The following is a 26,347-nucleotide window of genomic DNA, read 5'->3' on the forward strand; positions in this document are numbered from 1 at the left end:
AACTGTTGGGACCAAACTCCAAAAATCAATACCAACCTTCCTTCCATGGTCATAAACCTTGTGTTTAAATTTCATAGATTTCTATTTACTTATACTAACGTTATGGTGCGAAAACCAAGAAAAATGCTTTTCTGGGCCACTTTTTGGCCCCTTATTCCTAAACTGTTGGGTCCTTATCTCCCAAAATCAATACCAACCTTCCTTTTGTGGTCATAAACATTGTGTTTAAATTTCATTGATTTCTATTTACTTAAACTAAAGTTGTTGTGTGAAACCCAAGAAAAATGCTTTTTTGGGCCCTTTATTGGCCCCTCATTCCTAAACTGTTGAAACCAAAACTCCCAAAATCAATCCCAACCTTTCTTTTGTGGTCATAAACCTTGTGTCAAAATTTCATAGATTTCTATTAACTTAAACTAAAGTTATGGTGCGAAAACCAAGAAAATGCTTATTTGGGCCCTTTTTGGCCCCTAATTCCTAAAATGTTGGGACCAAAACTCCCAAAATCAATACCAACCTTCCTTTTATGGTCATAAACCTTGTGTTAAAATTTCATAGATTTCTATTCACTTTTACTAAAGTAAGAGTGCGAAAACTAAAAGTATTCGGACGACGACGCTAACGTGATAGCAATATACGACGAAATTTTTTTCAAAATTTGCGGTTGTATAAAAACAACAAGGATTTCATTAGATTTTAAAATATGGCTTTTTAAATAACAGGTAATAAAAATATGAAAAATATGAAAAGAAAAGTAGAGGTTAATTATTTTGACCCTTTGACAAAATTATAAAAATTTGATTTTTTTTTTTTTTTAAAAATATCAGAAAAAAATGATTGTTATATAAAGCAGTTTGACAAACACTCATTTATCAGTGAGCACCTTCATACTTTCTTAACAATATAATGTAATTAAAATGTTCAGCTGATTTTTCAGAGGGACCTCCCTGTTGTGTTATGTACCACCTTAATGCAATAATGAAGAAACAATAACATGTGTTATGAATATGTTGTTTTACTTTACAAAAAAATCAACTTTCAAAAATTCATATTATACAATGGTAACAAATGTAAACAAAATGCACAGAATTATATGTAACCACAACTACAAACATTATAATATATATATATACTTGAAGCCACACAAGAGTCATTCTTCATTCTTTTAAATTCATTATAATTTTTCAAGACGTAAAAGTCATTCTTCATTCTTTTAAATTCATTGTAATTATTCAAGATGTAAGTTTTAAAATAGGGATACATAAAACATAAAGATGAAATTTAGATTATAGTTCTTTTGATTTTCTAACCTTTTCTTTTATACTATAAAAAATCATTTTGACCTATTTATATAAAGCTATATTATTTTTCATTAGTATTATAAAATCAGATAAAATTTTAAATACAATTCAATTCAAAATTGGTTTGTCATTAAAAAGATTTAGGTTTTGGGAAAGATAGCAAATTTGAAAAGATAGAAACAGAGGTAGGAGTTTCCAGGCTCTGTGCAGGAAACTCTAAAGAGTCATAGATCAGTAAGGTGTGGCCAACACAATAACATTTTATATAATAGGAGTTATTCAACATGTAATAACAACTTTACTTAATATTATCAACAAAACTGTGAATCAATTATTAGTTTCCAGGTACTAGTTTTTGTGAATTTTGTTTATCGAGGTGAATTGTAAATTTACATATTCACTGAATACAAATTTTCTATCAGCTTGTATTAAGAATTGGATAAAACCTTGAAATAACATATTCGCAAAATATGATTTTCCTCAATCCTCAAAAGTTGGTATCCACAAACAAATAATCCACGGTAATAACCAGCATTTTGAAGCAAAAAATAACATTCTGAAAACATCAATAGTGATTTCATAATTGTTGTCAAAGTAATAAACAAAAATCATAGAAACCTCTTTAAAATATATTTATTTATTCTCCTACTCAATAATTGTCCCTAGTTTAATAGATACAAAATGACATTTGCCATTTAAGGAACTACTATAAAAGTTAAGGATGTTTCAATACCAAATAAATGTAATAAATAGAATTCTTAAAACAGGAAAAAACTGGATTTCTTATTAGAAAAAAATCATTTTTAATTTCAAACATTACTGATAATTTATTCGATCATTAATGTTAACAAGTACAGACATTTTTAATATTCACATGATCAACATGGGGAAAACAATTTAAATCTAAATTAAACAACATTGTACATTGCAAAAAATTCAAAATCTTATAAAAAAATATACACATAACAAAGCACTGTAAGGATATATAAACATGATATGAATTTCACAGAAATTCAATAACTTTGAGAAAAAAAGTTTTCAACAAATAACATTTTATAAGCAAAAAGAAAAACTCAATATGAAAAATGTTGTTTTAATGAATGATTCTTATTAAAATTGTATATTGTTGCTTGCAGAAATCATAGAAATTCAATAACTTGGAGAAAACGTTTTTGAAAAATAACAATAAGCAAAATGAAAACTCAATATGAAAAAATGTTGTTTTAATGAAATATTCATACGAAAATGTATTCTGGTTAACAGAAAAACCCTAAATTTTCCACTGCTATATTAGCTTTTATTAAAGATACAAATACATGAAATACTTGAATTAGGGTATAAAATAACAAAACAAGTAGATATGCTTTAACTTCAACATATAAGTGTCATGTCATCTTCATTTTCAAGCATCAACATAAAAGGATTTTAAAATTATACAAATAGAAAATTAATGGTATACATCTGATAAGAAATGATTATTATGAAAAATCAAATCAATCTAAACAATACTTTTTATTATACCATTTCTTTTGTCTGCCCGATGTAACATTCTATATCTACCCATATAAAGAACTATTGTAAAGTGATTTACCAGTGTTATAGGTTTAAAACTAACTGTATGTAGATATTAAAGTTAGATGCTATATTGAATTATCTCCCTTTTACTAGAATTTTGCATTCAGTGATTTTTCAAAATTACCTACAAAAACCTTTGAATAAATTGTAATACTTATCTTATTATAAAAAGACAAAATATCAAAGGTCCAAATTCTAAAGAAGAAAAAAAGTCTTTAATAAGAAGTCAAAAAAATTTGAATGCCTCAAATTTAGAATAAAATGTACTTTGTTTTCTGCATGATCAAATCTTAAGTTAATTTCATTTAAAGCTACATGATTGCTTTGCAAACTAAACTCTGCATTGTTTAATGGTGTTTTTTTTTATACTTGCTTGAAGATAATATCTTTGTATCCATTTCAAAACATTAAGGATTTCAATTCTATCTTCAAAAGTGCTTTTTAGTTCCAGAATGACAATGGAGAAATTTTAGTAAAATGATTTCCAATAAAAATGCAGTACGGATATTTATTAATTGTCACTGCAAAAAAATACTTTTAATATATGGCATGCCTACATTGCCCTTTAGGATCAAGAGGTGTTTAGCATGTACTATACAACAATATTGCACTTATAACAAATAACAGGAAAAACATGATAAAACGAGGAAATATAGTTCTGCTGGTACCCAGTAGTTTGGGAAAACTCCTAACAGTATACCTTATAGAGAACTTATTGTCCTATATTCTACTCAAAGTGAAAAGAAGGGATGCTTATTATAAACATTCATTCTAAAGTGGAACTAAAAAAACTTTAATAATTGATGTGATGACACCTTTAATAAAAAAAAGGTTAGCCAATGTCTCACTTTGCTACAATTGTTACAGGGTTGTATGAAAAAATCTTAGATGAAGTGACTAAAATATTGTACAAAAGCATTTCTCAAATTATTTAATAATTCATTACGGAGGTGATTTTTAAAGTTTGACAAAGTAAACAAAATACATTTCTACTTAATATAATCATCACTGTAAGTTTTAACAGATCTTCGTCGCTTGCTTCTTTTAATGGCATTTTCTGATTTTTCTTCGGAAGTTTGATCACCATCACCAGGATGAACATTAGAGATTTCTTCATGAGAGGAATTCAATTCATCATGTGAAGGATTTATTTCTTCGTGAACTGAATCTTTATCTGTACAATTCTCCGAACTTTCCTTGCTTGTGAGATCATCTTGATTTGAAGTTTCTGTCTGGATTTCAGAATCATTCACAGATTCTTTTTTATCATTTGATTCAAGTTTGTCTTCTTCAGCTTTCAGACCTTTTGTCGATAATAAAGCTGATTTGAGCTGGGAATCATTTTCCGTCTCTGTAGGTGTTTCATCATCTGAGAAATCCTGCTTTCTCTTTAAAGTGATTTTCAGGCTACCATTGGGATTTGAATGGAATTCGGTATTTTGTTTTGGGAACACAAGGATTTTTGTTCCCCCAGGTCCCGTTTGAACTCTCCCATTCATTCCTATAGATGTAGATGAGCAAGTTCCAGGTGAGATTTGCGACTGAGAAACACTATTTGTGGTGACCGCTTTCAAACTTGTGGTAACAATAACCCCTGGTCTCTGACCATGCATTGCTGAGGATAAAATATAGGTTCCTTTCTGATTGGGAGATAATCTTGGCGGGCCTTGGTTTGCTGCAAACACCGCTGGTGAAGTAGATGAATTATTCTTCATTGCAGGAATTTCAAGAATTTGTTCAAAACATTCTGATCTTTTCTCCAACACTTTCTTTTTAATTTCGTACTCTTGCACTTTCTTTTGCAAATCTGAAAATTTTAATATTACAAATAAGATGAAGTACCCAACAATATAAAATTATATGAGACAAAAGTTGAAATATAAATTATGCAAGACCATCAAATACTGACTGGATTGATTTTTATATCATGGGATACCAATTTTCATTGATTTCCTGGGTATGTAAAGGTGAACCACAAATTTAGAATAAGCCTGTCTTGTAAATTTTTACAAAAGTGCAACATTCAATCAATCGAAGGAAATTGGTAACAAAGAAAATAAATGAAACTACAGTATTATATATAAGGCCATAATAAATAATAGGTATGTTTGCCCAAACGCTACCTACCCAGAAAAAAGCTGCCTACTCAAATTCTTTTATTGTCCTGATTTGAAGAAGTTTTTTTTAATCAAATAGGCATGAAGACTAATAAACATCTGATACTACAATTTCTTTTTTTGAAAAAAAAAAAAAGAAAATGCCTACCTACCTACCTACCACTGTCTCCACCTTTGGGTAGGGTTTGGGCAAACCAAAATATTTTGAAGTGTGGCCTAACATGTATAACATGTTAATTAAAGCTTAATAACTTTCATTCCAAGCTAACTTTATATAAGAAGCATTTGAGAAAAGCTGTCATGTTTATTTTTACTCTCAATTGCTTCAAATCTTAAATAAAGCCAAAGAAATTTATTTCAGCAAACCCATTATTTTCCATCAAATAACTTAATGTACTAAACATAAAATGAGGATTTTGGGGTTAAATATATAACCAACACAAATCTTTCATTTCTCTTTCTATCTTAGTATATAAAGCAATTAAAACCTATCAATTCTCCAGTATAAATCCATCTTCAATATATTACCCATTATAAACCTATCATATCTCTTTCTATCCTCAGAATATATACAAAAACATACCTATCATTTCTCTGACCAGTATAAATCTATCTTCAGTAAATTTATCATAGCAAACATATCATTCCTCTATTCATCCTCAGTATATATGCAGATACATACCTATCATTTCTCTGTCCAGTCTTCGTCTCTGTTTCTCCATGTCTGTTCTGTGGGCCTCTAGTTTAAACTTCAATTTCTGCATCAACCCTAGCTGCCTTACAATGATTGATATTCTATTGGAATCTTCAATGACAGAAGAGTAGTAGTGTAATGAATTAATTAGTAAAACAAAAAGCTGAGTGTATCATTCACCAATAGCATATTTAAACACCAAATGTGTACTCAGCTGAAGGACAACTCCGGGTGCGGGAATTTCTTGCTACATTGAAGACCTATTGGTGCCCTCTTCTGCTGTTGTTTTTTTATTTTTTTTCTACGGTCAGGTTGTTGTCTCTTTGACACATTCCCCATTTCCATTCTCAATTTTATCACTTCATATTAGGCATACAATTACTTTGTGTATATTGTTAAGATATTTTGACCACCCTATTTCTTTAGTAGCTGGAAAGTATTAATAATGAAATAATGTAAAGAAAGCACCTTTTTGGAATGTGAACACCAGAAATAAGTTATTTAAGTATGTCATCAAATCATGTTTCAATCATACTTATGCTACCTTTGCGATTTTGAAAACAATTACATCAAAGATTATGTGTTCATGTGTTCATAGGAAGCCCATCCTTGATCACAGTATAACATTTCAATGTTCAGAAAATCAAAAAATCTCATTAAAAACCCAAATTTGGCATATTTCATAATAAACATTTGTACTAAATTAATAACTGAGTTTTGTTTTGAAGACTGTTCCTTGACCTATAATGGTTCACCTGTATATATTGTGACTTAAATGGAGAGTTGTCTAATTTGCACTCATATACCACATCTTCCTACATGTCCTATATCTATCTATAAATAAACTTCTAATTACGAAAAAAAAAAAACTCTAACATTGAAAAAAGATGCACATACCAGAAAAAAAGAATGCTACCTACTGGGGACAGGGATTTCCAAACCCTCATCTTGGGTGCAAATTTGAGCCCCAACTTGTAAATAGTCATGTTTGTGTTGTGTCATAAAAGGACAACAGACAACACATTCACCAAGTAATCAATATAGCTCACTCTTGTTTCTTTTTGTAAAGTGGACTAACTCTTGTTTCTTTTTGTAAAGTGGGCTAACAAAATAAGTTACAAATTTTCTGCATATCTTTTTTAAATAGACATGACACGAGTCAAAAACTATGAAAAATCACATTTGCAACTCCATTGCTTCCTACCTTCCAGTGGAACCAGCCTTTTAACCATTGTATTTTTCAGGAGATCTAATGAAGCTTTAATTTCCCTGAAAAACTCATCAATCAATCCTAGTTCTACTATACCCTGCCATAGCTGTCGGTCCTCTGTAAAAATAAAACAGAAAAATTCAATTTTGAGAACTTGTCTTAATGGTTTAAATATGGGGACTGACTCAAAAATATGGATAACATAACTAGATTATTTTACACCAGATAATACTTTTAGTGTTCTTCTTAGAACTTTTTCACTTTATCATCTTTTTAATCGATTTTCATAAATCATGTAAATTACCAAAAAGTATAAGTTTTGTATATCATTAAAGGCTGTGCAGTGAACATCAGCATCAGTATTTTTTATGGTACTATTATAATGATGCCTAAATTTTCATAAGAAACATCATAAACAGGCTGAAATTTCTGTAAAAAAGTTCTTATGCTATCCTATTTGCATATGAAATTTCAGAATATAATTCAAGTTTCCAAAAGTGAACCTACCCTCTGCATTACTATCGTTTTCTGACACAGGTGGCATGACAGCATTCATTATAGACGGAGGTAGCAGGGAAGTCTTCAGAATTTCTGTTCTAGCTATAGTCTTCTGAGATTCAGCTCTAGGTTTGTACGTATACAATGCGGGCCTGACCTGAGTTTGACTCAGAGTTGTAGGCATGTTTTGTGACACCTGGGGTTTAGGAGCTATATGGACAGGTTCCACCTTATTGTTTTGCATGGAGTTCATCATCTGTATCTGCAATTGCTTGACATCAGGTTTTATATCTTGAGGCTCACCATCAGTCTCGTTGTTTTCTATACTATTCCACATGGACTCATCACCACCGGAAACACTTTGGATTTTCATGCAGCCATTCTCCTCGACTGTTGTAACAAAATTTAACTTTTTAGCGTCTGCTGTCAAATCACTAAATCCAGAGCCATCTGTTTCACTACTGAAACCTAATGTTTCAAATTCAAATTTTTCCCTCCTTAATTTGGCACGCTCTGTCATATAAGCCGGGTCTCTAGTGGCAAATGGTGATCTAGCCATACATCTCCCTGTACATAGTTCTTCGTGCTTATAGAAAGCAAGAGTTCCAGCCTCAATGTGTTTCCTAAATAAATAAAAATGTAAAAATTGAAATGTATATCCTCACTGCCCCATTTGTATAATTATGGCAAAGTCTATGCATAATTAAGATTTGATATGGTAAACCCAAAATTTATTTAGAAGAGTCATCAAATGTTTTTTTTGTACAGACTAAAGTACAATGTAGTAAAATCTTGACAGGTTTCTTATAATACATGTACAGGATTTAGTTTTGACAGGTTTCACAGTAGTCTTAGAATTAACCTAGTCTGTTGAAGATTCTATAACAAAATGTATATCAAATCGAGCTTTAACTCAAAAGTTTGAAGGATACCTGTTCCTTTCTTCCCACATTAAATACTCATTCATTGTTTTACCTTAACTGATGGCCATTCCATCTGATTGCATTTTTCCAATCTTTAAGTCTAGCTTTTTCTCCCATAAACATAAATCTCTTTGGTGTAACAAATGTGGCTGAGCCATCATCTAGTTCTACACAGGCTCTGTGGATGCCTGGGCAATAGAATAACTCTTTATGAAGAAGGCCAGTAAGGTGGCCACAGGTCACACGGATGGTATCAGCTGGGTCCATCTCTTCAGAGTTTGTCTGCAACACAAACATTTTCATATCATCATGTGATATCTTCAATTAATATCATGAATATGAAGCTGCATATATATTTATTAAGAAATTAAAAATATTTTATGGTATTTAAACACAACAATAGAAATAGCAAAATTTTACATTGGCTTAAATAACCTGCTTTACAGTATCTTTTCTGCTCTTTCTGAATATTATTGCTTTCGTTTGCTAATTATATTTTGATGTATAATCTTATAAGTCAGCATTATCAAGATTTATTGGAGAAATAGAAAAAAAACGGTATCTCCTTATGAACAAACAAAAACAAAACACTATCTATACACTTAGAAGATTTAGTCATATATATGCCCAGCTATACATGCTATAGAAGACAAACAAGTACATGGGGAAAACACTATACTGTGGATTCATTAATTTCCATGGGTACCAATTTTCAATTTTCATGGATTAAGGAAATCTTACACATGTTACATGTTTGTTGATATTAAATTTCATGATTTTGCAGAAGTCTGCATACCAGCCTATAGAAAATTTATTATTCGTTGAACATTTAATTTCGTGGTTCACCTGTTCCCTTGAAAATCCACGAAAATTGGTATCCAACGAATAATAGTGAATCCACAGTACGATGAGATCATTGTTTAACAGTCAGAGCGCAGACATAAATCAAGTCGTTTTTGTTTTCCATTTACAGAAGTCAAAAAATGCATTTATCACAAAATTGTGTTTCATTTGCTGACTTATTTAAGTTTATTAAAGTCTATTTATGTTTATGGAAAGACTTAATTTCATTGGCTCACCAAAGTGTACCACCTGTGACATCATAATTAAACCTGTCTGAAGGTTTACAAGAACAAACAAAGACATGAGCTATCTACATAATCTATATTTTAGTATCTTTTTGAACATAAGATTATTGCCTCATTTAGTGTGGCTATAGATGGTTGCATTGTAAAGAAAATAAACCTTATTTCCATTGTTTTAGGCTCCCATGCATATTTTTCCTTAGAAGACAAAGCATTGTCTTTCAATATTGTCATAATTTCATATAGATGCATGACCTCTATATAAAAGTGCATAGGTCTTGAAGTTCAAAAAAAATTTCTCTAACTTATCGACTTGTAGGAGTCAATTTTTGCAACTTTTTAATTAAGGTAAAATATTTCTTTCTTAACACTAATGAACTTATATTGAAGTCATAAATTGTCTTAAATTTAAGGGAGACAAATACTTGAATCTACAAATTAAGACCTCTATAAGTCAAAAGCAGATTCAGACTTATCTATGTCTGAGCTCTGACTGTTAAAAAATATGCATAGCAATAGAAAGTAAAATAAAGGCAAGATGGTTTTTAATCAATCAACATGAGCAAAGAGCATTCTTTAGAACTTTCACAGCTTCTTGTGGCAAAATAAAATCAAAAGAAATACAATTTATAGTAAAACCAAAATATCCTATCTTGCTGATACCAACAACTTACATCAAGAAGTTTATCTTTCCTTGGCCTTCTCCGTGTTTTATTGTTTGCTGTTGGAGATATTCTTTTAGAAGATTTTGAGAGTAAGGCTTCATGACGATAGTCTAATTTTAGTTTCTGATCTTCGTGGGAGAGGAAACCTTCATGAGACATGTCTTCCATGGGATCATATTCTGTAGTTTCATACTGAAGGTCATCGTCCATTACTTCTTGTTTTATATGTGTTGTCATTGGAGTATTGTGAATCAAATCACTTTCTCCTGGGTGTCCCTCGTCGGTTTCATCCTGTTCATATTCTGGGCACTGTAAGGGAAAAGGCATATTTATGGTACATTTAACTTGTGGTTTTTGGCAAAACCTTTCAAAATTTGGGTTCTCAATTTCATAAATGCTCTCTAGATAACTTTGGTCTTTATTTGAAATTTAAAATTTTGTTTTCATATTTGAGTCTTATTGACAAATGATTGATGAGTCTTGTGTTCAGTTGACAATTCACATGACAAGCATACAAAATATTAATCCTGGTAGCTATGAAATTATTGCTTACAGCAGAGCAATAACATTGCATTGTATTGGCTTTTATAAGAAAAGAAACTTTCTGAATATAAAATTTTAAAATATGGCATGTCAATAAAAAAAAATAAACCAATGAACAACTTACAATGTATATCCAGATATTTGAGACAGAGTATATACATGTACATGTAAGCATGGTGACAGGCATACATGATTTGTTTCCTATATCATATAAAAGAAAAGATGTGGTATGATTGCCAATGCGACAACTCTCTGCAAGGGACCAAATAACACAACTATAGACACTGCACGGCCTTCAACAATGAAAAAAGCTCATACAGCACAGTATGACTTTGAGATATCTCTTTCTATTTGAATCATGTCATAAATGTTGTGGAGGTAATTTGATAAAATATTCAAGTAATTTTTTGAGAAAATTAAGGGGAGATTATTCAAACATTATAATTCACTTATTTAAGTTTATTTTATTCACTTTTTCAAGTAAATAAAGATTACTTGTACGTACAAGTAGTACTCCTGACTGCCCTATAAAGTCTTGTACAAATACTTTAATTTTTTTCCTGCATATATCTATGTTCAAGTGACATTGATATGATCTGTAGTCAGAACCTACCAATGATCCAGGTGAGTCTGGTCCTTCAATGCCAGCATTTCCATTACTTTCAAATTCATCTTGATCTAAAGTTTTAGAATCATTAGTATCACTGTCTTCCATCTAGACAAAAATATCAAACATATAAATGATTATGCAAGAACTTATAACACATTACATTGATTGTACTACATTTTGAACTACCATGATTTCAGAATGTTCAGATCAAACAAACTAAAATGGATTTTTTATATAAATTTATTCGCTGTCTTTAAATAACATTACTTTTAAATCTTAGTAAGAGAACCACAAAGTTTTAAATAATCTTAATTATTCTCAAACACATGACACAAGCAAGGTAACATATTTTCACACTATGGTTTTGAAAATTTTCTTAGTAGACCCAAGGATTTGTATAGTAACTTACTATACAAATCCTTGATAGACCTACATGTACATTAAAAGATTAAGGCATTTTTTTTCCCATACATGTACATCCCTACCTACTCTACATTGATTTTTTTTGTGAAGCAATGTTTAACATGTTTAATCATGATTAACTTGATAAAAGTTCAAATAAACAAAAAAAGTCAATGTTAAGCATGTTAAGTGCATGGTTTTTTTTGGTTAAAACACTTGATAATTCCAACATGGATCAATGTTTACATTTTGTTCTGAAGAAATTATATTAATTAATTTAGCTTAATGTAGTATATATATGAGTACGTGTGTTAACTGTGCTTATATATTTTTCAGCCTGATTGGCATGCAGCCAGCACAAATTTATTGTTGAAAAAAAATCGCCTGGAAAATACATGTGTATAAAAAAAATAAACCTGTTATTTTGTCAATATAGTCAGGCGACAGGAATTAAGCGTATATTTTTTGGCCTGAATATCATTGAAAAAAGAAAAAAAAATATGATGAAAAGGATTTAAATTGGTACTCCAGTTTATTTTTTTACTATCATATAGTTGATATTACAAATGTAACTTGACCACTGGCTATAACATATATATGTAGTCTCACTATTTTTTATGTTGTACAAACTTTTGATAATAATTAAAGAATGAAGTTTATAACATGTATAAAATAAAATGAACAACATTATCATGATGATCATAGTTTATAAAATATTTGTATAATCAAAAGTCATACATTGTCATAAAAAAAACACATAGAATGACATTGTCATTAAATGGTCACTGTGTATTTTTATATTTACTATGTATTTTTTTATTTACATTGTACATGGGTAACACATTTCTGGAGACCGATAAAAAGTCATTAAAATTACAGATTTTTGAAAAATTGCAAATAAAATGACGTTTCACGCAAAACTGACAGCGGATCGCTTCACGTTTCACTCCCACATAAAGGTGGAACCGCCATGATGTTTGATTTTTTCTTCCTCGTTCAACATACATGTGAACGTCTACCCGAGGGGACTTTCTTACCACAAAATGTAAACAAAATAAGTTCGTTCTCTCTAAAATGATACTTCTCTATCCAAATTAGCTAATAACAACTTCAACAATTACCTTTGGAATGTAATGGCACGCTTTTCCTATGACGTCAACGTACGTTACTTGGTGCACACGTAATTCACGTGGACTCTCGTAGTGTGCGAGATTTTACGCGACACTGACGGAAAACGGAAGTGGGAAGTTCATGATGTAAACAAATCCCAATTTGAAAGTTTTAACGTTTATATTGATCTATTGAATGAAAAGGCATAGATAGTGGTAAATTGAATATTTGTACCGTTTATTGACCATAGTAATTATCGTGTACAAAATAATGTAGTCATTTTAAAGACAGAGGGAGAGCGTTGCCGTAGAGGCATTGATCAACGCCAAAATTTATTTCTACAACGGGCACAAACACCAGGTAGCGGTAGTGTTGTCATGTTTTTTGGGGGCAAAACCCCGTTTTTTTAATGAACAAGACGCACTGCATCATGTTTTTTCATTGTTTAATATTTTGCCATGACCTTTAGACAAAAATGTACTTATTCATTATTTTTACACCAAAATTTTTAAAACATGTTTACAGTTTAATCGAAGGCAGTGTCTGCACATACCCGCATGCAGGTACGAACAGTCAAATTGCCGTTCTAGGCTGCGCGTACCCACATCCGGTTTTCTAATAAAATGCCATCGAATCGGGAATGAAACGTGAAATATGTACGAAAATTATCGATAGTATGGGAATTTCGTGTAGAACGAGTGAAGAATATGAAAAAATAATATTTTCAAATTGTATTTATTAATTAAAATTAAAAGCACAATGATGGAAAATGAAACTGTACAGTCCCTGAAAAGAAAAAAAAGTAAAAGAAAACTACTAAAATTAAAGCTGAAGTTTATAAAAATTAAAGAAGCAAATTATTATATCAATTTAAACCAATTACAAAAGATTCATGTAGCTAATTAAGATTTGGAACATATGATTGTTTTGGCACAGATTTCAACCCCAGGCTGCACATTTCAAATGTTGCCAGCCTACGTTCACGTTTCATTATTCATTATTACTTGCTTCTTTAAATTTAAATTTTAATAAACTCATGCTTTAATTTTAGCAGTTTTATATATTTTAAAATTTTAGTTTCTGTTTTATATTTTACTTAAAGATTATTTTAAAATATCATATGGGTATATATTTTTAATTTATAAAAAGATATTCTTTAAATTTGCATTAAAATTTTATAATAGTATTAATTTCTATCATGTTTTTCTTTTACAGGGACTGTACAGTTTCATTTTCCATCATTGTGCATTTAATTTTGCAATGATTATTATGTATCATTATTTAATAAATACAATTTGAAAATATTATTTTTCATACTTTTCACTCTCTTGCACAATATCCCCATTCTATCGATAATTTCTGTAGATATTTCACGTTTCATACCCAATCCAATGGCATTTTATTAGAAAACCGGATGTGGGTACGCACAGCCTGGAACGGCAATTTGACTATTCGTACCCGCATGCGGGTATGCGCAGACACTGTCTTAATCGAAAGTAAAGTCTAAAGACATGAATGATAAGACACAAAGCATTGGCAATGACAAACCTAGTCCCAATAATTATGATGTCTAAGTCGTCCGTCAATTATCCTTTTTTTTTAGGGGGTGGGGGGTAGGGGTTGCTTTCTTGGACGCCAAAAAATAAAATAGCCTTGCCAGATGTCATAATTATTTTGACTAAGACATGTAAGACAAACCCGTGGTGTAGTGGTTAGTGCATCGGACTACTAACACAATGGTTCCTGGATCGATTCCCGTTTGGGATGAAAATTTCAGGAACTAAATTTTCGGCTCTCCCTTGACACCATTCGCGAGTATGGTCATGAGGAAACGATGATAGTCCGTCGGACGGGGACGATAAATGGCTGACCCGTGTTAAGAGAGAGCCATATCTCTTGCACGTTAAAGACACCCTTGTAGATTTCGAAAAAGAGTAGGCTAATGCCGCTACAAGGCAGCACTCGCACCCGCAAAGTGGAAAGGGATTAATATAAGTTGCAAAACTTGTTTCCCAATCCACTATAAATAAATATGTTTAAAATAAAAAATAAGTAAGACAAACCATGAATTTGGCTCGTACAACCAGAATTGTTTCATTGTCTTTATACTTTGTCAATCTATATTTTGGCAGTATTTTTGCGTAACCCGCATTCAGATACATGAACATGTGCACCTACTCGCAACCAATTGTATAATATATAGATATAGGAAGATGTGGTGTGAGTGCCAATGAGACAACTCTCCATCCAAGTAACAATTTAAAAAGTAAACCATTATAGGTTAAAGTACAGCCTTCAACACGGAGCCTTAACTCACACCAAACAACAAGCTATAAAGGGCCCCAAAATTACTAGTGTAAAACCATTTAAATGGGAAAACCAACGGTCTAATCTATATAAACAAAACGAGAAACATGTATATTACATAAACAAACAACAACTACTGTACATCAGATTCCTGACTTAGGACAGGTGCAAACATTTGCAGCGGGATTAAACGTTTTAATGGAATCAAACCTTCTCCCTTTTTCTGAAACAATAGCATAACATCACAACATAATAAAAAACACTATATAAATAACACATAGCTGAGAGGGTGATAGAGCAGATTGGTACCCCGAGAAAACATTGTCAACCGCGGCGAAGCCAAGGTTGACAATGCCTTTTCAAGGGGTTCCAATCTGCTCTATCACCCTCTCAGCTATGTGTTATTTAATTTATTATACTGAATGTCCTATAATTTTTGGCTTTTACAGATTAATTTTATTTTAAAAGTATTTTCTATGACGTCACGTTCATAACAACGTTACAGGTATTAGAAAAAAAAACTTCATTGTTCTTTGAATAATCGATTTCTGATTGGTCTAGACGAGAGGGTAACATTAAAAAAAATTGTCACCCGCTCAGCCATGTGATGTAAATTGACACCCTCGTCTTAGCCAATCAAAATATGGCATTTTAACATGAAGTATAATAAGATAAAATATCAATTGGCAGACTTAAGGATGTATTCTTCTGACTTTTCAGTCTCGTTCAGTCTCGTTGAAATCTCGTTCTTAAATTATTTCCAAAACATATGATAGAAGTGGAAAATATCAATGAATTTTAAAAATATTATAATCAAACATAACTCTGTGAAAAAATTGTGTATTTACCATGAATGGTTTTTGAATAATCCAGTTTTCAAATTTTACGACCATTCAAGTCAGTATTTTTAGTCAAAATTTTGAGAAAATGGGTGAGGGATACAAAAAATGATTTTACAAGAATAATATACATCCCATCTCATTTTGGTCTTTTCAAATTTCTTAGATATGTATTTTTTCAATCATTTATAACAAAAAACTTGAATTAATATGCATTTTGTTCTTTAAAATGAGAAAAATCATAAAAATACAAAATTGGCAGTATGGTAAATTTTACACAAAAAAGCATCATAATATGATAAAACTTTCTTATATTAACACCAACCTATAGTTTTTGTAAGTTAAATTTATTCAGATTGGTCCACTTCATCTTTATGGAAAGTATGAAAAAAAGTTTAATTGTGGAACTGTGATTTTTTTCACGATAATAGCCCAAAAATAGGTTAAAATTGATGAAAAGTGAGAAAATCATCAAAATTGGGCATTTTCAAAGGGCCGTAGCAAAATGAATTTCTTAAATGAAAAGTGAAAAATTCATGCAAATCCTGATGTTGTGAATTCAATGAAGATAATGGCAAATAATATTTTTAATTTGTATTTAACAACGTATTAGTTAGAAAAATAGAAATTAAATGCAAATGCACATTAAAAGTGTTACATGAATAGATCTCGAATTATGCTAAATTTGAATAAATATATGTTAAAAATCTCGAGTGTGAAAGTTATTTTCAAATAAAATTTGAAACAGAAACAAAGTTTTAATATCTAAAACGACTAAAATAAAGTTTGAGTGTATAAACACAATTTAAACAATGTTAAAGTAATAGAATAAAATTCCATATGTCTAAAACAAGATGCATTTGATAATTATTTCTCTAATTCTATGGAAATTTATCCCTTTCAGAACCCATTGTATAAATATAGATTCTTACATTGATACCAGTGGATTATCGGATTTATCCAATCGAGATAGTTAAATTATCAATTTTAAAGTTCGAGCCGCTTCGGCGAGTACTTTAAAATTTATAATTTAACTATCGAGATTGGATAAATCCGATAATCCACGAGTTACTATGTAAGAATCTGTTTCTCTAATGATTAAAAAGACATTTTTTTTTGTTTACCGAAAATCCCCTTCGAGTGCCTTTCACATTGCACGAAGTTGTCAATTTCATTAACACCTGTTATCATATTTTGGTTCATCCAGTCAGCCAAAAAGGTCATGACCCTTAAAATCATCCAATGATCTTCTGAGATCACCAGCAACCACACGTTGATTAAATTTTTTTATACAATGGGTTCGAAAAGGGATAAATTTCCATAGAATTAGAGAAAACAATTTAATCAACGTGCAGTTTCTGGTGATCCCAAAAGAGCATTTGATGATTTTAAGGGTCATTTAGCTAACTGGATAAATCAAAATATGCTAACTGGTGTTAATGAAATTGACAACTTCGTTGAATGTGAAAGGCACTCAAAGGGGATTTTCGTTTAACAAAAAAAAGAAAATTTATTTTTTAATCATTAGAGAAACAAATTCTTACATAGTTACTTGTGGATTATCGAATTTATCCAATCTCGATAGTTAAATTATAAATTATAAAATTGATAATTTAACTATATCGATTAGATAAATCCGGTAATCCACTGGTATCAATGTAAGAATCTATATATATCCATTCAGAAAACCGGATTTATCGTTTGATAAAACATATTTCAGGTCTTCATAAATACAATGTACATGTAGGTTAAAACTAAAATTAAGTGTTATATGTATGAATGATAAATAAATTTATTTGAATTAATGATAGTCCATGCCATATAATATATTATAAATAGATAATCTATTTTATTTAGGATCATTAATGCTAAGAACTTAAACATGTTTTATATTAATGTTCATGTATGTATATTGCTCCTCAAATTTCAATTTCATCTGACATAAGATTTTAGCCACTTTTTAAACATTTAAGTGTATTTCAGTTGGTTCAATTAGTTTATGTGAAAGATTTTAACTGATTTACAGATTTTAAAACGCTCTAATTCTAGCTTAAATATGCAAAATGTATCAAATATGCCAAAAAATGTCACTTTTCAGATGGTTTTTGTTAAAAATGAAAGTGGCTGCATGTGTTCATCCTCAACCTTTACTTATGTTATGTTTTATCATCAAATACAACTTACATTTCAATATTGTGAATGAACACAAATGCGGCCACATTCATTTAAGACATAAACTGTCTAAAATTTAACTAAAATGCTAAAATTGTAAAGATTTCAGTAATTTAAATGACTTAATGATGCTAGTACACGATATATGTGCATTGTCTTGTGAAAAACAACCACTATTTATGTAGCAGAAACATTCTTCTTTCGATAAATAACTAACATTTTACATTTTAACAATTTTGTAAAACTGCTATAATTTGGGGTCAAAAGGGGGTCTTACTGAACCTACTCCTTTGTTGTTGTCAGGTTAAAAACAAAAATAAGTATTTCATAGTAATTAAACCACAGGGTCAACTTCAAATAACCATGAGCCCATGGTGGCTGTAAAAATATCATGCAGCTTCAAGCCTTGTATGTATTCAATTCCAGGATTCTCATAGTACCTATATATAGTACAACCTATTTCTAAAATCTTTTCCCTCACTTGAACTAATTCTCATGTTATCAGTAGTTACAACAAATGCATAAATTAAATATAATACAAATATATGTTACAACAAATGCATAAATTAAATATAATACACACATATGTTGTTATGTAATTTTAATTCAGTTTTAATTCAGTACAAATCATTAAAATGTAACTACATGTCAGAACCTCTATAGATTGAATGATTGCTATTTTTAGAACCTATATAACTATTTAACATTTACATGTATATATATGAATGAATATGTATTTACTTACCTGCTTACTGTGGATTCATTTATTTTCGTGGGTACCATTTTTCGTGGATTACAGAAAACTTGCATGTTCGTGGATATTTAATTTCGTGGTTTTGACAAAATCTGCATATAAGCCTATAGAAATTTTGTTATTGGTTGAACATTTAATTTCGTCGTTCACCTGTACTCACGAAAGCCACGAAAATTGGTATCCAACAAATAATAATGAATCCACATTAAACATATACATTGTACAAGTTAACAAATGTACAATGTATACATGTACATATACATAAATCAACTTTGGTAGAGAATTGTTACAATTTCAATCAATACCTCATCTTTTTATTTTTAAAAATCTTTCAAATTAATTTTCAATTTGGTCTATATACATATAAGAAGATATGGAAGGAGTTCCAATGAGAAAATTCTCCATCCAGGTCACAAGTAAAAGAAAAATCATCACAAGTCAAAGTAGGCTCGGAGCATTTGCTCATTCCAAACAACAAGCTAAAAAGGATCCCAAAATTGTCTAGTGTAAAACCATTCAAACAGGAAAAAACAAAGACTTAATCATGTTAATCTATCATGTCTATATAAAAATCAAAAAAACACTTATGAACCACACCATGGATAGAGTATTGATAATTTAATACATATAAATTCTATTTTCAGGTCTCTTCACAATGAGTTTACCAGCGCCATTAGATCTGGGAAGAATGGAAGCAGAGGCTAAAGAAAATGCCTCTAAACATATATCTAATCTTCTTCAGGTTTGTGCTGTTCATTTTGCTGAAAATAGATATAGGAAGATGCGGTGTAAGTGCCAATGAGACAACTCTCCATCCAAGTAACAATTTATAAAAGTAAACCATTATAGGTCAATGTACAGCCTTCAACACAGAGCCTTGGCTCACACCGAACAACAAGCTATAAAGGGCCCCAAAATTACTAGTGTAAAATCATTCAAACGGGAAAACCAACGGTCTAATCTATATAAAAAAACGAGAAACGAGAAACATGAATAAATTACATTAACAAACTGTGGATTTTCACTGATGATGCATACAAATTTTAGACAACTCTGCATATACTTAAGTTGTACTGAAAGGGGTTGAACTTTCATTTAATGTCAATGCACAAGTTTTGCTCAGAGAATTTTGAAATAGCACCGTTTCCTTGAAAATTACAACACTTAAACAAGGATACATTTGTATTAGGAAATTTATTCAGATTATTATTTATACATGTACCATTAACACAATAAAAAATGTAATTTATAAGGCCATGGCTGGAGAAAACGCTTTCAGTACAAAATATTAATTTCTAAAAGTCTCTACATACCTATTTGTACTGTTATTTTGTCAGATGTGTTTGTTTTGTATGCATTGGGCTATTTTTTCAGAGACCAGACCAATTGGAAAAAGTAGACCAGTATAAAAGAAGAATTATGAGAAAAAAGGTATGTTTTCAATTCCTGTCTCAAGTTTGAAAAAGTAATTAAAAGAACATTTAATCTAAATGGTTGTTAGTAAGCTCTGCATCTAAAAATATCATTTTGGTAAATTTGAAGCATCTATATATAAGTCTGAAAATGATTTTGTTTTTTTAATTGGATAACATGAAATACATCAATGGAATGTATTTCCCATGTTAACATGTTTGTTCTTCTTTCCTAAATAAAACGATTTCCTAATTTATTTTAATTTATTGATTATCACATCTAAATACTTTTTAAAAAAATATGTTTTTGTAGCTAGGAAAGGAAATGGATCTTGCATGAAATTACTTCTAATCTATTTGTAATATAAAGTTTCCAGTAATAAATCTCCTTTAAAGTTTTTTAAGTAAGGGAGACAACTCATTTTTGTTGTTATTTACCAATATCCTCAATTATTCAGTCATATAAGGATCATACAGATAGTCATATAGTACACTGTATGACAAAATAGCATTTCTGTCACAATCTAAAAAGAAAGTATTAAAACAGGATTGAAAAGTTTCAGTGATATAAAGGGGAGATTACTCATTCTTACTATTTTTTGTACATTTTTTGTTTTTGTTATAGGCTTCTGTTGACACTATGCTGAAAACAGCTGTACAGTCACAGTTAGATGGAGTAAGGACAGGACTGAACCAGCTGCAGAGTGCTTTACAAGATGTCTATGAAATTAAACAAAGGTAAACAGTTGTATAGCCAGACACACATCTACACATGTCTAACCCGCCACATTCTTGATGTGCCTGTCCCAAATCAGGGGTCTGTGGTTCAAAAATTGTTATTATTTCATGTATAGCAGTTATTTTCGTGGGGTGTAAATTTTCGCTTATTTTCGCAGATAGAACAAAATTGCAAAAATAATTTTACCTATTTAAAAGTGTACATGCAAAGTTATTGATAAAAGTATCGAATCCGCCAAAATAATAACCGCCAAAATATTTTGTATATCTTTTGGAATGAAAATCGTGAAATTTTACACCCGCTAAAAAATAACCTGCTATACTTGATGAATATTTCTCAATTCAATTTTTTCATATTTTTCATGTAAGGGCTCTGTATAACCTACTATTAGTCAGCAGGGTTTTTTCTCATTGTTGAATGTTGTACACCCCCATACATGTTTGCCTCCACTTTATTTGAACTTTGGTGGATAGGTTTCTCATTGGCAATTATACCAAGTCTCTATAAAAAAAAAATATGTCAAAGGGATTTTCACATTTAATATAAAAAAAAGTGAGACTAAAAGTTATGTGAAGACAACTCTGCTGGAAAGGTTAGAAAAAAATCCAAAAATTGGATTCATTTCTATCGCCTACAGTTATATCTCATGTCAATAATTTAATTTGATTTTATGTCAAATAAATTATTTCTATTTCAATGTGAATTTTTTTCTTTATTACCTATGAGTAAAAGAAAATACCTGATTTGTATTACATATATATATATATGTGTTGAACCCAGTAAACAATTTAAAAATATCAACCTCATCATTGACAAACATGAATAAATAAGAATAAAAGGAGATGTGGGATGTACATAGAAGAAAAAGCAACTCAACAAAGCAAATAAAACTGTTCTTGTTCTGTCAGAGTCAAAAGTTAACCTCAAGATATTTATGTGTACATAAATAATAATTTTTGAAAACCTGTTTTATTTTATTTTTTATTTATATATTGAGAAATACATTGAGGAAACAAAAATTTGCAAACGTATATTTGTGTAAAAATGAATAAAGGGAGGTAATCCAATCTTTATCTAACTCATGTCGAATTTTTTTATGAGATAAGTGATAACATAAACTCATCATATATACCTGGATAGAAATTTTGTATTTGAACCAGAAGCATTTTTCATCTACAAAAGGCTCATTAGTGATGCTTGAATAAAAAAAAGTTAAGAGGACTAAATAAAGGACCTAGTTGAAGAGCATTGAGGACCAAAAATTCCTAAAAGTTTTTCCAAAAGCAGCTATTCCTGAGATAGAAAAGCCTTTAGGATTTCAAAAATTCAAAGTAAATTTACCATACAGCAACTCTTAATCACAGGTTACCAAAAAGGACATTGATATATCACCATTTGTTAAATTCATAAATTCAGAAAGAATGGAAACCATCCAAACCATATGGTAAGCTCTGAATTAACTGTGCTTTTTTTATCTGTTGTTAAAAAACTAATTTGACAACAAATCGTAATTCTAACATGCAAATTTTTATTAATTAATATTTTATTTTCCAGTTTGGATGAAGTAGAAGAAACCTATAAGTCAATCCAGCCTATCCAAAATAAACTGATACAAGTCAACACAGAAAATTCTAGGTTTTGTCAGGTAGGTGGTCAAAACTAGTAGTTGGATGTGGGTCTCATTGGGGTCTAAGCCTGACGCGGGATTGGTCGATTTTGTGTAAGCGTAACACGTGAAAGTCAAACTATTGTGTCGTAAAAAAGGGAAATGAGGTCCAACGGGACCTGGGAAATGACAAAAAATGAGAATTGCTTACGTACAAAGTGTAAGTGGGATACAGGAATTTGATAAAAACAGTCAGTGAGATCCGGGATCGTAACCCCCCAATGCGACCCCCTTGGATGTAAAAATATAGAATCAATGTTTTCTGCTCTTTGGTTGGGTTGTATTTTCTTTGTCACATACCCTTTTTCCATTCTCAATTTAAATATAGAGTGAAGAAATTGTCACAAATATATGGAAGGAATTTTGAAAATTGTAGAGAATTTGGAAAGGGTTTAGAAATGTAGGAAATTTTGTAAAAGTTAAAAAGATATAAGCTGTGAATTTTAGAAAGAATATAAAAATAGTATGGAATTGGGGGAAATCTTTTAAACTTTAAGATAAGGGACAATGATCTGATAATTCCTTGACATGGATTTTGTTTTCTTTTTATGGCCCCAGAACGAAGTTGTCAGTGCCATATAGTTTTACCCTTGTCCGTCATTCCGTAATTCGGTTATAAATCTGTAAATCTGTCATTCAGTCATTCCGCAACAAACTATTGTACAGAGTTTTTTTCTAAATGCTCTCAGATATTTGGCTGATTTATGGTATGTAAGCTAACCATGATGAGTTACAGATCAAGTTTAAGTTTCGTACCGCTCCGCTAATATTATGCCAAATTTAAGGTTTTTCAACTTTGAAAATTGTTGAAAATCACAGTTATATGGACATTATTCTACACGTCACCAGATTTTGAGCTGATTTTTGATATGTGAGACAACCATCATGTTTGTGTCCACATGTGTTTTTCAAATTGCAGATTTTTCAACTTTATGAGACGGGCCATTCATGTTGCTTTGACACATCTAGTTTAAAAATTTCAAATTATCTTCCCTGGAGTTATTATAATAAAGAATATAAATTAATTACAACAAAATGAATAGGCATAATTATTCAATTTCCAAACTTTTCAGCTTGCTGCTGCAATGGAGAATTTAAAGCATATTTTCACAGTACCAGAGAGTGTTAGAAAAACACAAGAATTGATAAACGAAGGAAAACTCCTGCAGGCACATAAACAGTAAGTAGGGGGCAGCACTTTATGAGATTGCCTTTATATAAAGTCAGATATTAAGGTGGTACCTAACACTACAGGGAGATGTAAAAATCAGCAGAACGTTTTAATGACATAGTGTTCATAAGGGAATATTAAGCTTCTAAATGATCAAAATAAGTGTTTGTCAAACTGCTATATAACCAGTGTAATTTTTCTGATAAAACGGTTGGTTCAAATTTTTTTATATTTTTGTCAAAGGGTCAAAGTAAATACTTTGTCAAAATTTTTAGAAAATTAAACGAGCAAAATTCATTTTTAGTTAAAGTGTTAGGTACCACATGCACCTTAAACAACAACAGACAAAATTCAGAGAACAAACCAGAGGTAAAAGTACTGTTGTCTTTAATGCTTATTAATGTTGGTTTTCCTGTTTGAATGGTTTTACACAAGTAATTTTTTGGGCCCTTTATAGCTTACTGTTCAATGTCCAAGAGGGCCAATGCTCTGTATGAAGGCCGTACCTTGACCTATAATGGGTTACTTTTATAATTGTTACTTGGATGGAGAGTTGTCTCATCGGCAATCATACCACATCTTCTTATATCTAATGAATTCAATATGTCAATCTCTAAATTGTCCTGGTGTTCGGTTATTAAATTATCTGTATGTTTCATTAGAATTATGCTAAGTTACAGGCTATGAGGTACCAGTCCTCTTAATGTATGTGATATTGACATATATAAGGCATAAATTAATTAATTGGTTTTTTCCCCCAATCCCAACCCTGCCAAGCCAGAACTAGATAGATGGGTAGGGAAATAATTTTATTTTTCCAAAATGCTGGAACAATATCCGTTGATCTGGCAAGCCTGAAAATTGAAAATGAATAAAATAATTTTTGACTTAGTTTTGACATTAAAATTTTACAAGTCTGACCGTTTTTTTTGCAGGGTCGATGAGGATTGGGGAAACAAACAATATTTTATTTTAGGTCTAATTGAGTTACTTTGCATTTACTTTTTTGACATTGAAAAATTTGGTTTCTAGGAACTGGTAAAAAAGGTTGTATCCTGAAAAAGAAAAACCAGGCAAATGATATTTTAACTGTCCATGAAATTTAGATTTCAATCTATAAAAAAGACAACAATAAAGACAGGCACCTTTAAAAACATTCTCTTTGGTGAGGAGTTGTCTCATTGGCTCACATACCACATCTTCTTATATCTGAAAGCAATGAAGCTAAGGAAAATATTAATTTCTCATGTGTATCAATAAAACATTTCTTGGTGTCTAAGGGAGACAACTCTACTTCATAATAAGTTGCCTGTACTAGTAATAATAAACTTTTTTATTGTAAGTATTGTTTATTTATTTGTGTTTTAGCTTAACAGATTTAGAATCAGCCAGGGATGAATTGATGTTTGAGTTATTTAAACAACCTCAACAAAGTCCAACAGATAACTCAGTAAGTCCTACATACTGTGGATTCATTTATTTTCGTGGGTATCAATTTTTTTTGTGGATTGCTGAAAGCATATTCGTGGATATATGATTTCGTAGGTTTTCCAATCTGTATACAAAGCCTATTGAATATATGTTATTCGTTGAATGTTTGTCAGATAAATACAAGTTAGAGTGGTAACTAGTAATATAAAAGAGATTTTCAGATCGCTCTGACTTTTGAATAAAATGAATTTCAAGTAAGGCTCCCATAATAATACTTGCAACATAGTTATTTTCTGTCTGAACCCGCATTTTTATGCCCCACCTACAATAGTATACGGGCATTATGTTTTCTGGTCTGTGGCTCCGTCTGTTCGTTTTTTCCCCAGGTTAAAGTTTTTGGTCAAGGTAGTTTTTGATGAAGATGAAGTCCAATCAACTTGAAACGTAGTACACTTGTTGCTTATGATATGATCTTTCTAATTTTAAAGCCAAATTAGACTTTTGACCCCAATTTCACGGTTAACTGAACATATAAAATGAAACTAGGATTTTCAGGTTAAAGTTTTTGGTCAAGGTAGTTTTTGATGAACCTGAAGTCCAATCAACTTGCAACTTAGTACACTTGATGCTTATGATATGATATTTCTAATTTTAAAGCCAAATTAGACTTTTGACCCCAATTGCACGGTCCATGGAACATGGAAAATGATAGTGCCAGTGGGGCATCCATGTACTTTGGACACATTCTTGTTCTATTTATTATATGATTATTTAATTTGTTACCATTTGCAGATAGATTAAAGTTTTAATTTTCAAAACAGTATTAAAATGAAATTTCTACAATTTTGTTTACAGACACTGGAGAAATATTTCAAAGATGTGGTTCATTTGTCAGAGTCTCTTGGTAAACAGTTATGGGTAATAATACAGAGGACACTGAGTTCAGTACGCAGGGAACCAACACTGATTGTTACAGCATTAAGAATCGTAGAGAGAGAAGAAAGGTAGAATGACAACAATAATTTAAACAATAACCATTGGTGACCTTGGGATGTTTTCTATGCAGCTTCACCATTTTCAATTTCAAGATTGATCCTCTGACTGTGTGATATGATTTAAATGT

General features: G+C 30.7%; 2 protein-coding genes across 6 annotated transcripts in view; one reads left to right on the forward strand and one right to left on the reverse strand.

Annotated features, from left to right (window-relative positions):
- Positions 1 to 1,086: 1,086 nt before the first annotated feature.
- On the reverse strand, positions 1,087 to 12,848 carry LOC134691268 (uncharacterized). 2 transcript variants are annotated; one of them, XM_063551684.1, is made up of 8 exons: positions 12,745 to 12,848; positions 11,225 to 11,326; positions 10,078 to 10,377; positions 8,371 to 8,600; positions 7,405 to 8,018; positions 6,892 to 7,014; positions 5,676 to 5,798; positions 1,087 to 4,683 (listed from the first exon to the last, which is right to left on the reverse strand). In XM_063551684.1, exons 2-8 carry the CDS (start codon positions 11,324 to 11,326, stop codon positions 3,866 to 3,868), a joined length of 2,310 nt encoding a protein of 769 aa, XP_063407754.1. In that variant the 5' UTR covers positions 12,745 to 12,848; the 3' UTR covers positions 1,087 to 3,865. The 2 variants fall into 2 exon arrangements, with proteins under 2 accessions (XP_063407754.1, XP_063407755.1); XM_063551685.1 differs by having other exon boundaries at positions 12,661 to 12,788.
- LOC134691269 (exocyst complex component 3-like) overlaps positions 12,579 to 26,347 on the forward strand; it is a 32,433-nt gene continuing 18,664 nt past the window's right edge. For 2 of the 4 annotated variants that reach the window (XM_063551686.1, XM_063551689.1), the window contains exons 1-8: positions 12,812 to 12,948; positions 19,450 to 19,547; positions 20,180 to 20,236; positions 20,843 to 20,955; positions 22,511 to 22,601; positions 23,696 to 23,802; positions 25,162 to 25,243; positions 26,080 to 26,228. In XM_063551686.1, the coding sequence (XP_063407756.1) occupies positions 19,461 to 19,547; positions 20,180 to 20,236; positions 20,843 to 20,955; positions 22,511 to 22,601; positions 23,696 to 23,802; positions 25,162 to 25,243; positions 26,080 to 26,228 (686 nt within the window). In that variant the 5' untranslated portion in view covers positions 12,812 to 12,948; positions 19,450 to 19,460. Of the gene's footprint in view, positions 12,669 to 12,811; positions 13,094 to 19,449; positions 19,548 to 20,179; positions 20,237 to 20,842; positions 20,956 to 22,510; positions 22,602 to 23,695; positions 23,803 to 25,161; positions 25,244 to 26,079; positions 26,229 to 26,347 lie in introns of those variants that run through there. The other 2 variants (XM_063551688.1, XM_063551687.1) reach the window with 2 other exon arrangements.

The sequence above is a fragment of the Mytilus trossulus genome, chromosome 11 (genome assembly GCF_036588685.1).
Source record: "Mytilus trossulus isolate FHL-02 chromosome 11, PNRI_Mtr1.1.1.hap1, whole genome shotgun sequence".
Lineage (NCBI taxonomy): Eukaryota > Metazoa > Mollusca > Bivalvia > Mytilida > Mytilidae > Mytilus > Mytilus trossulus.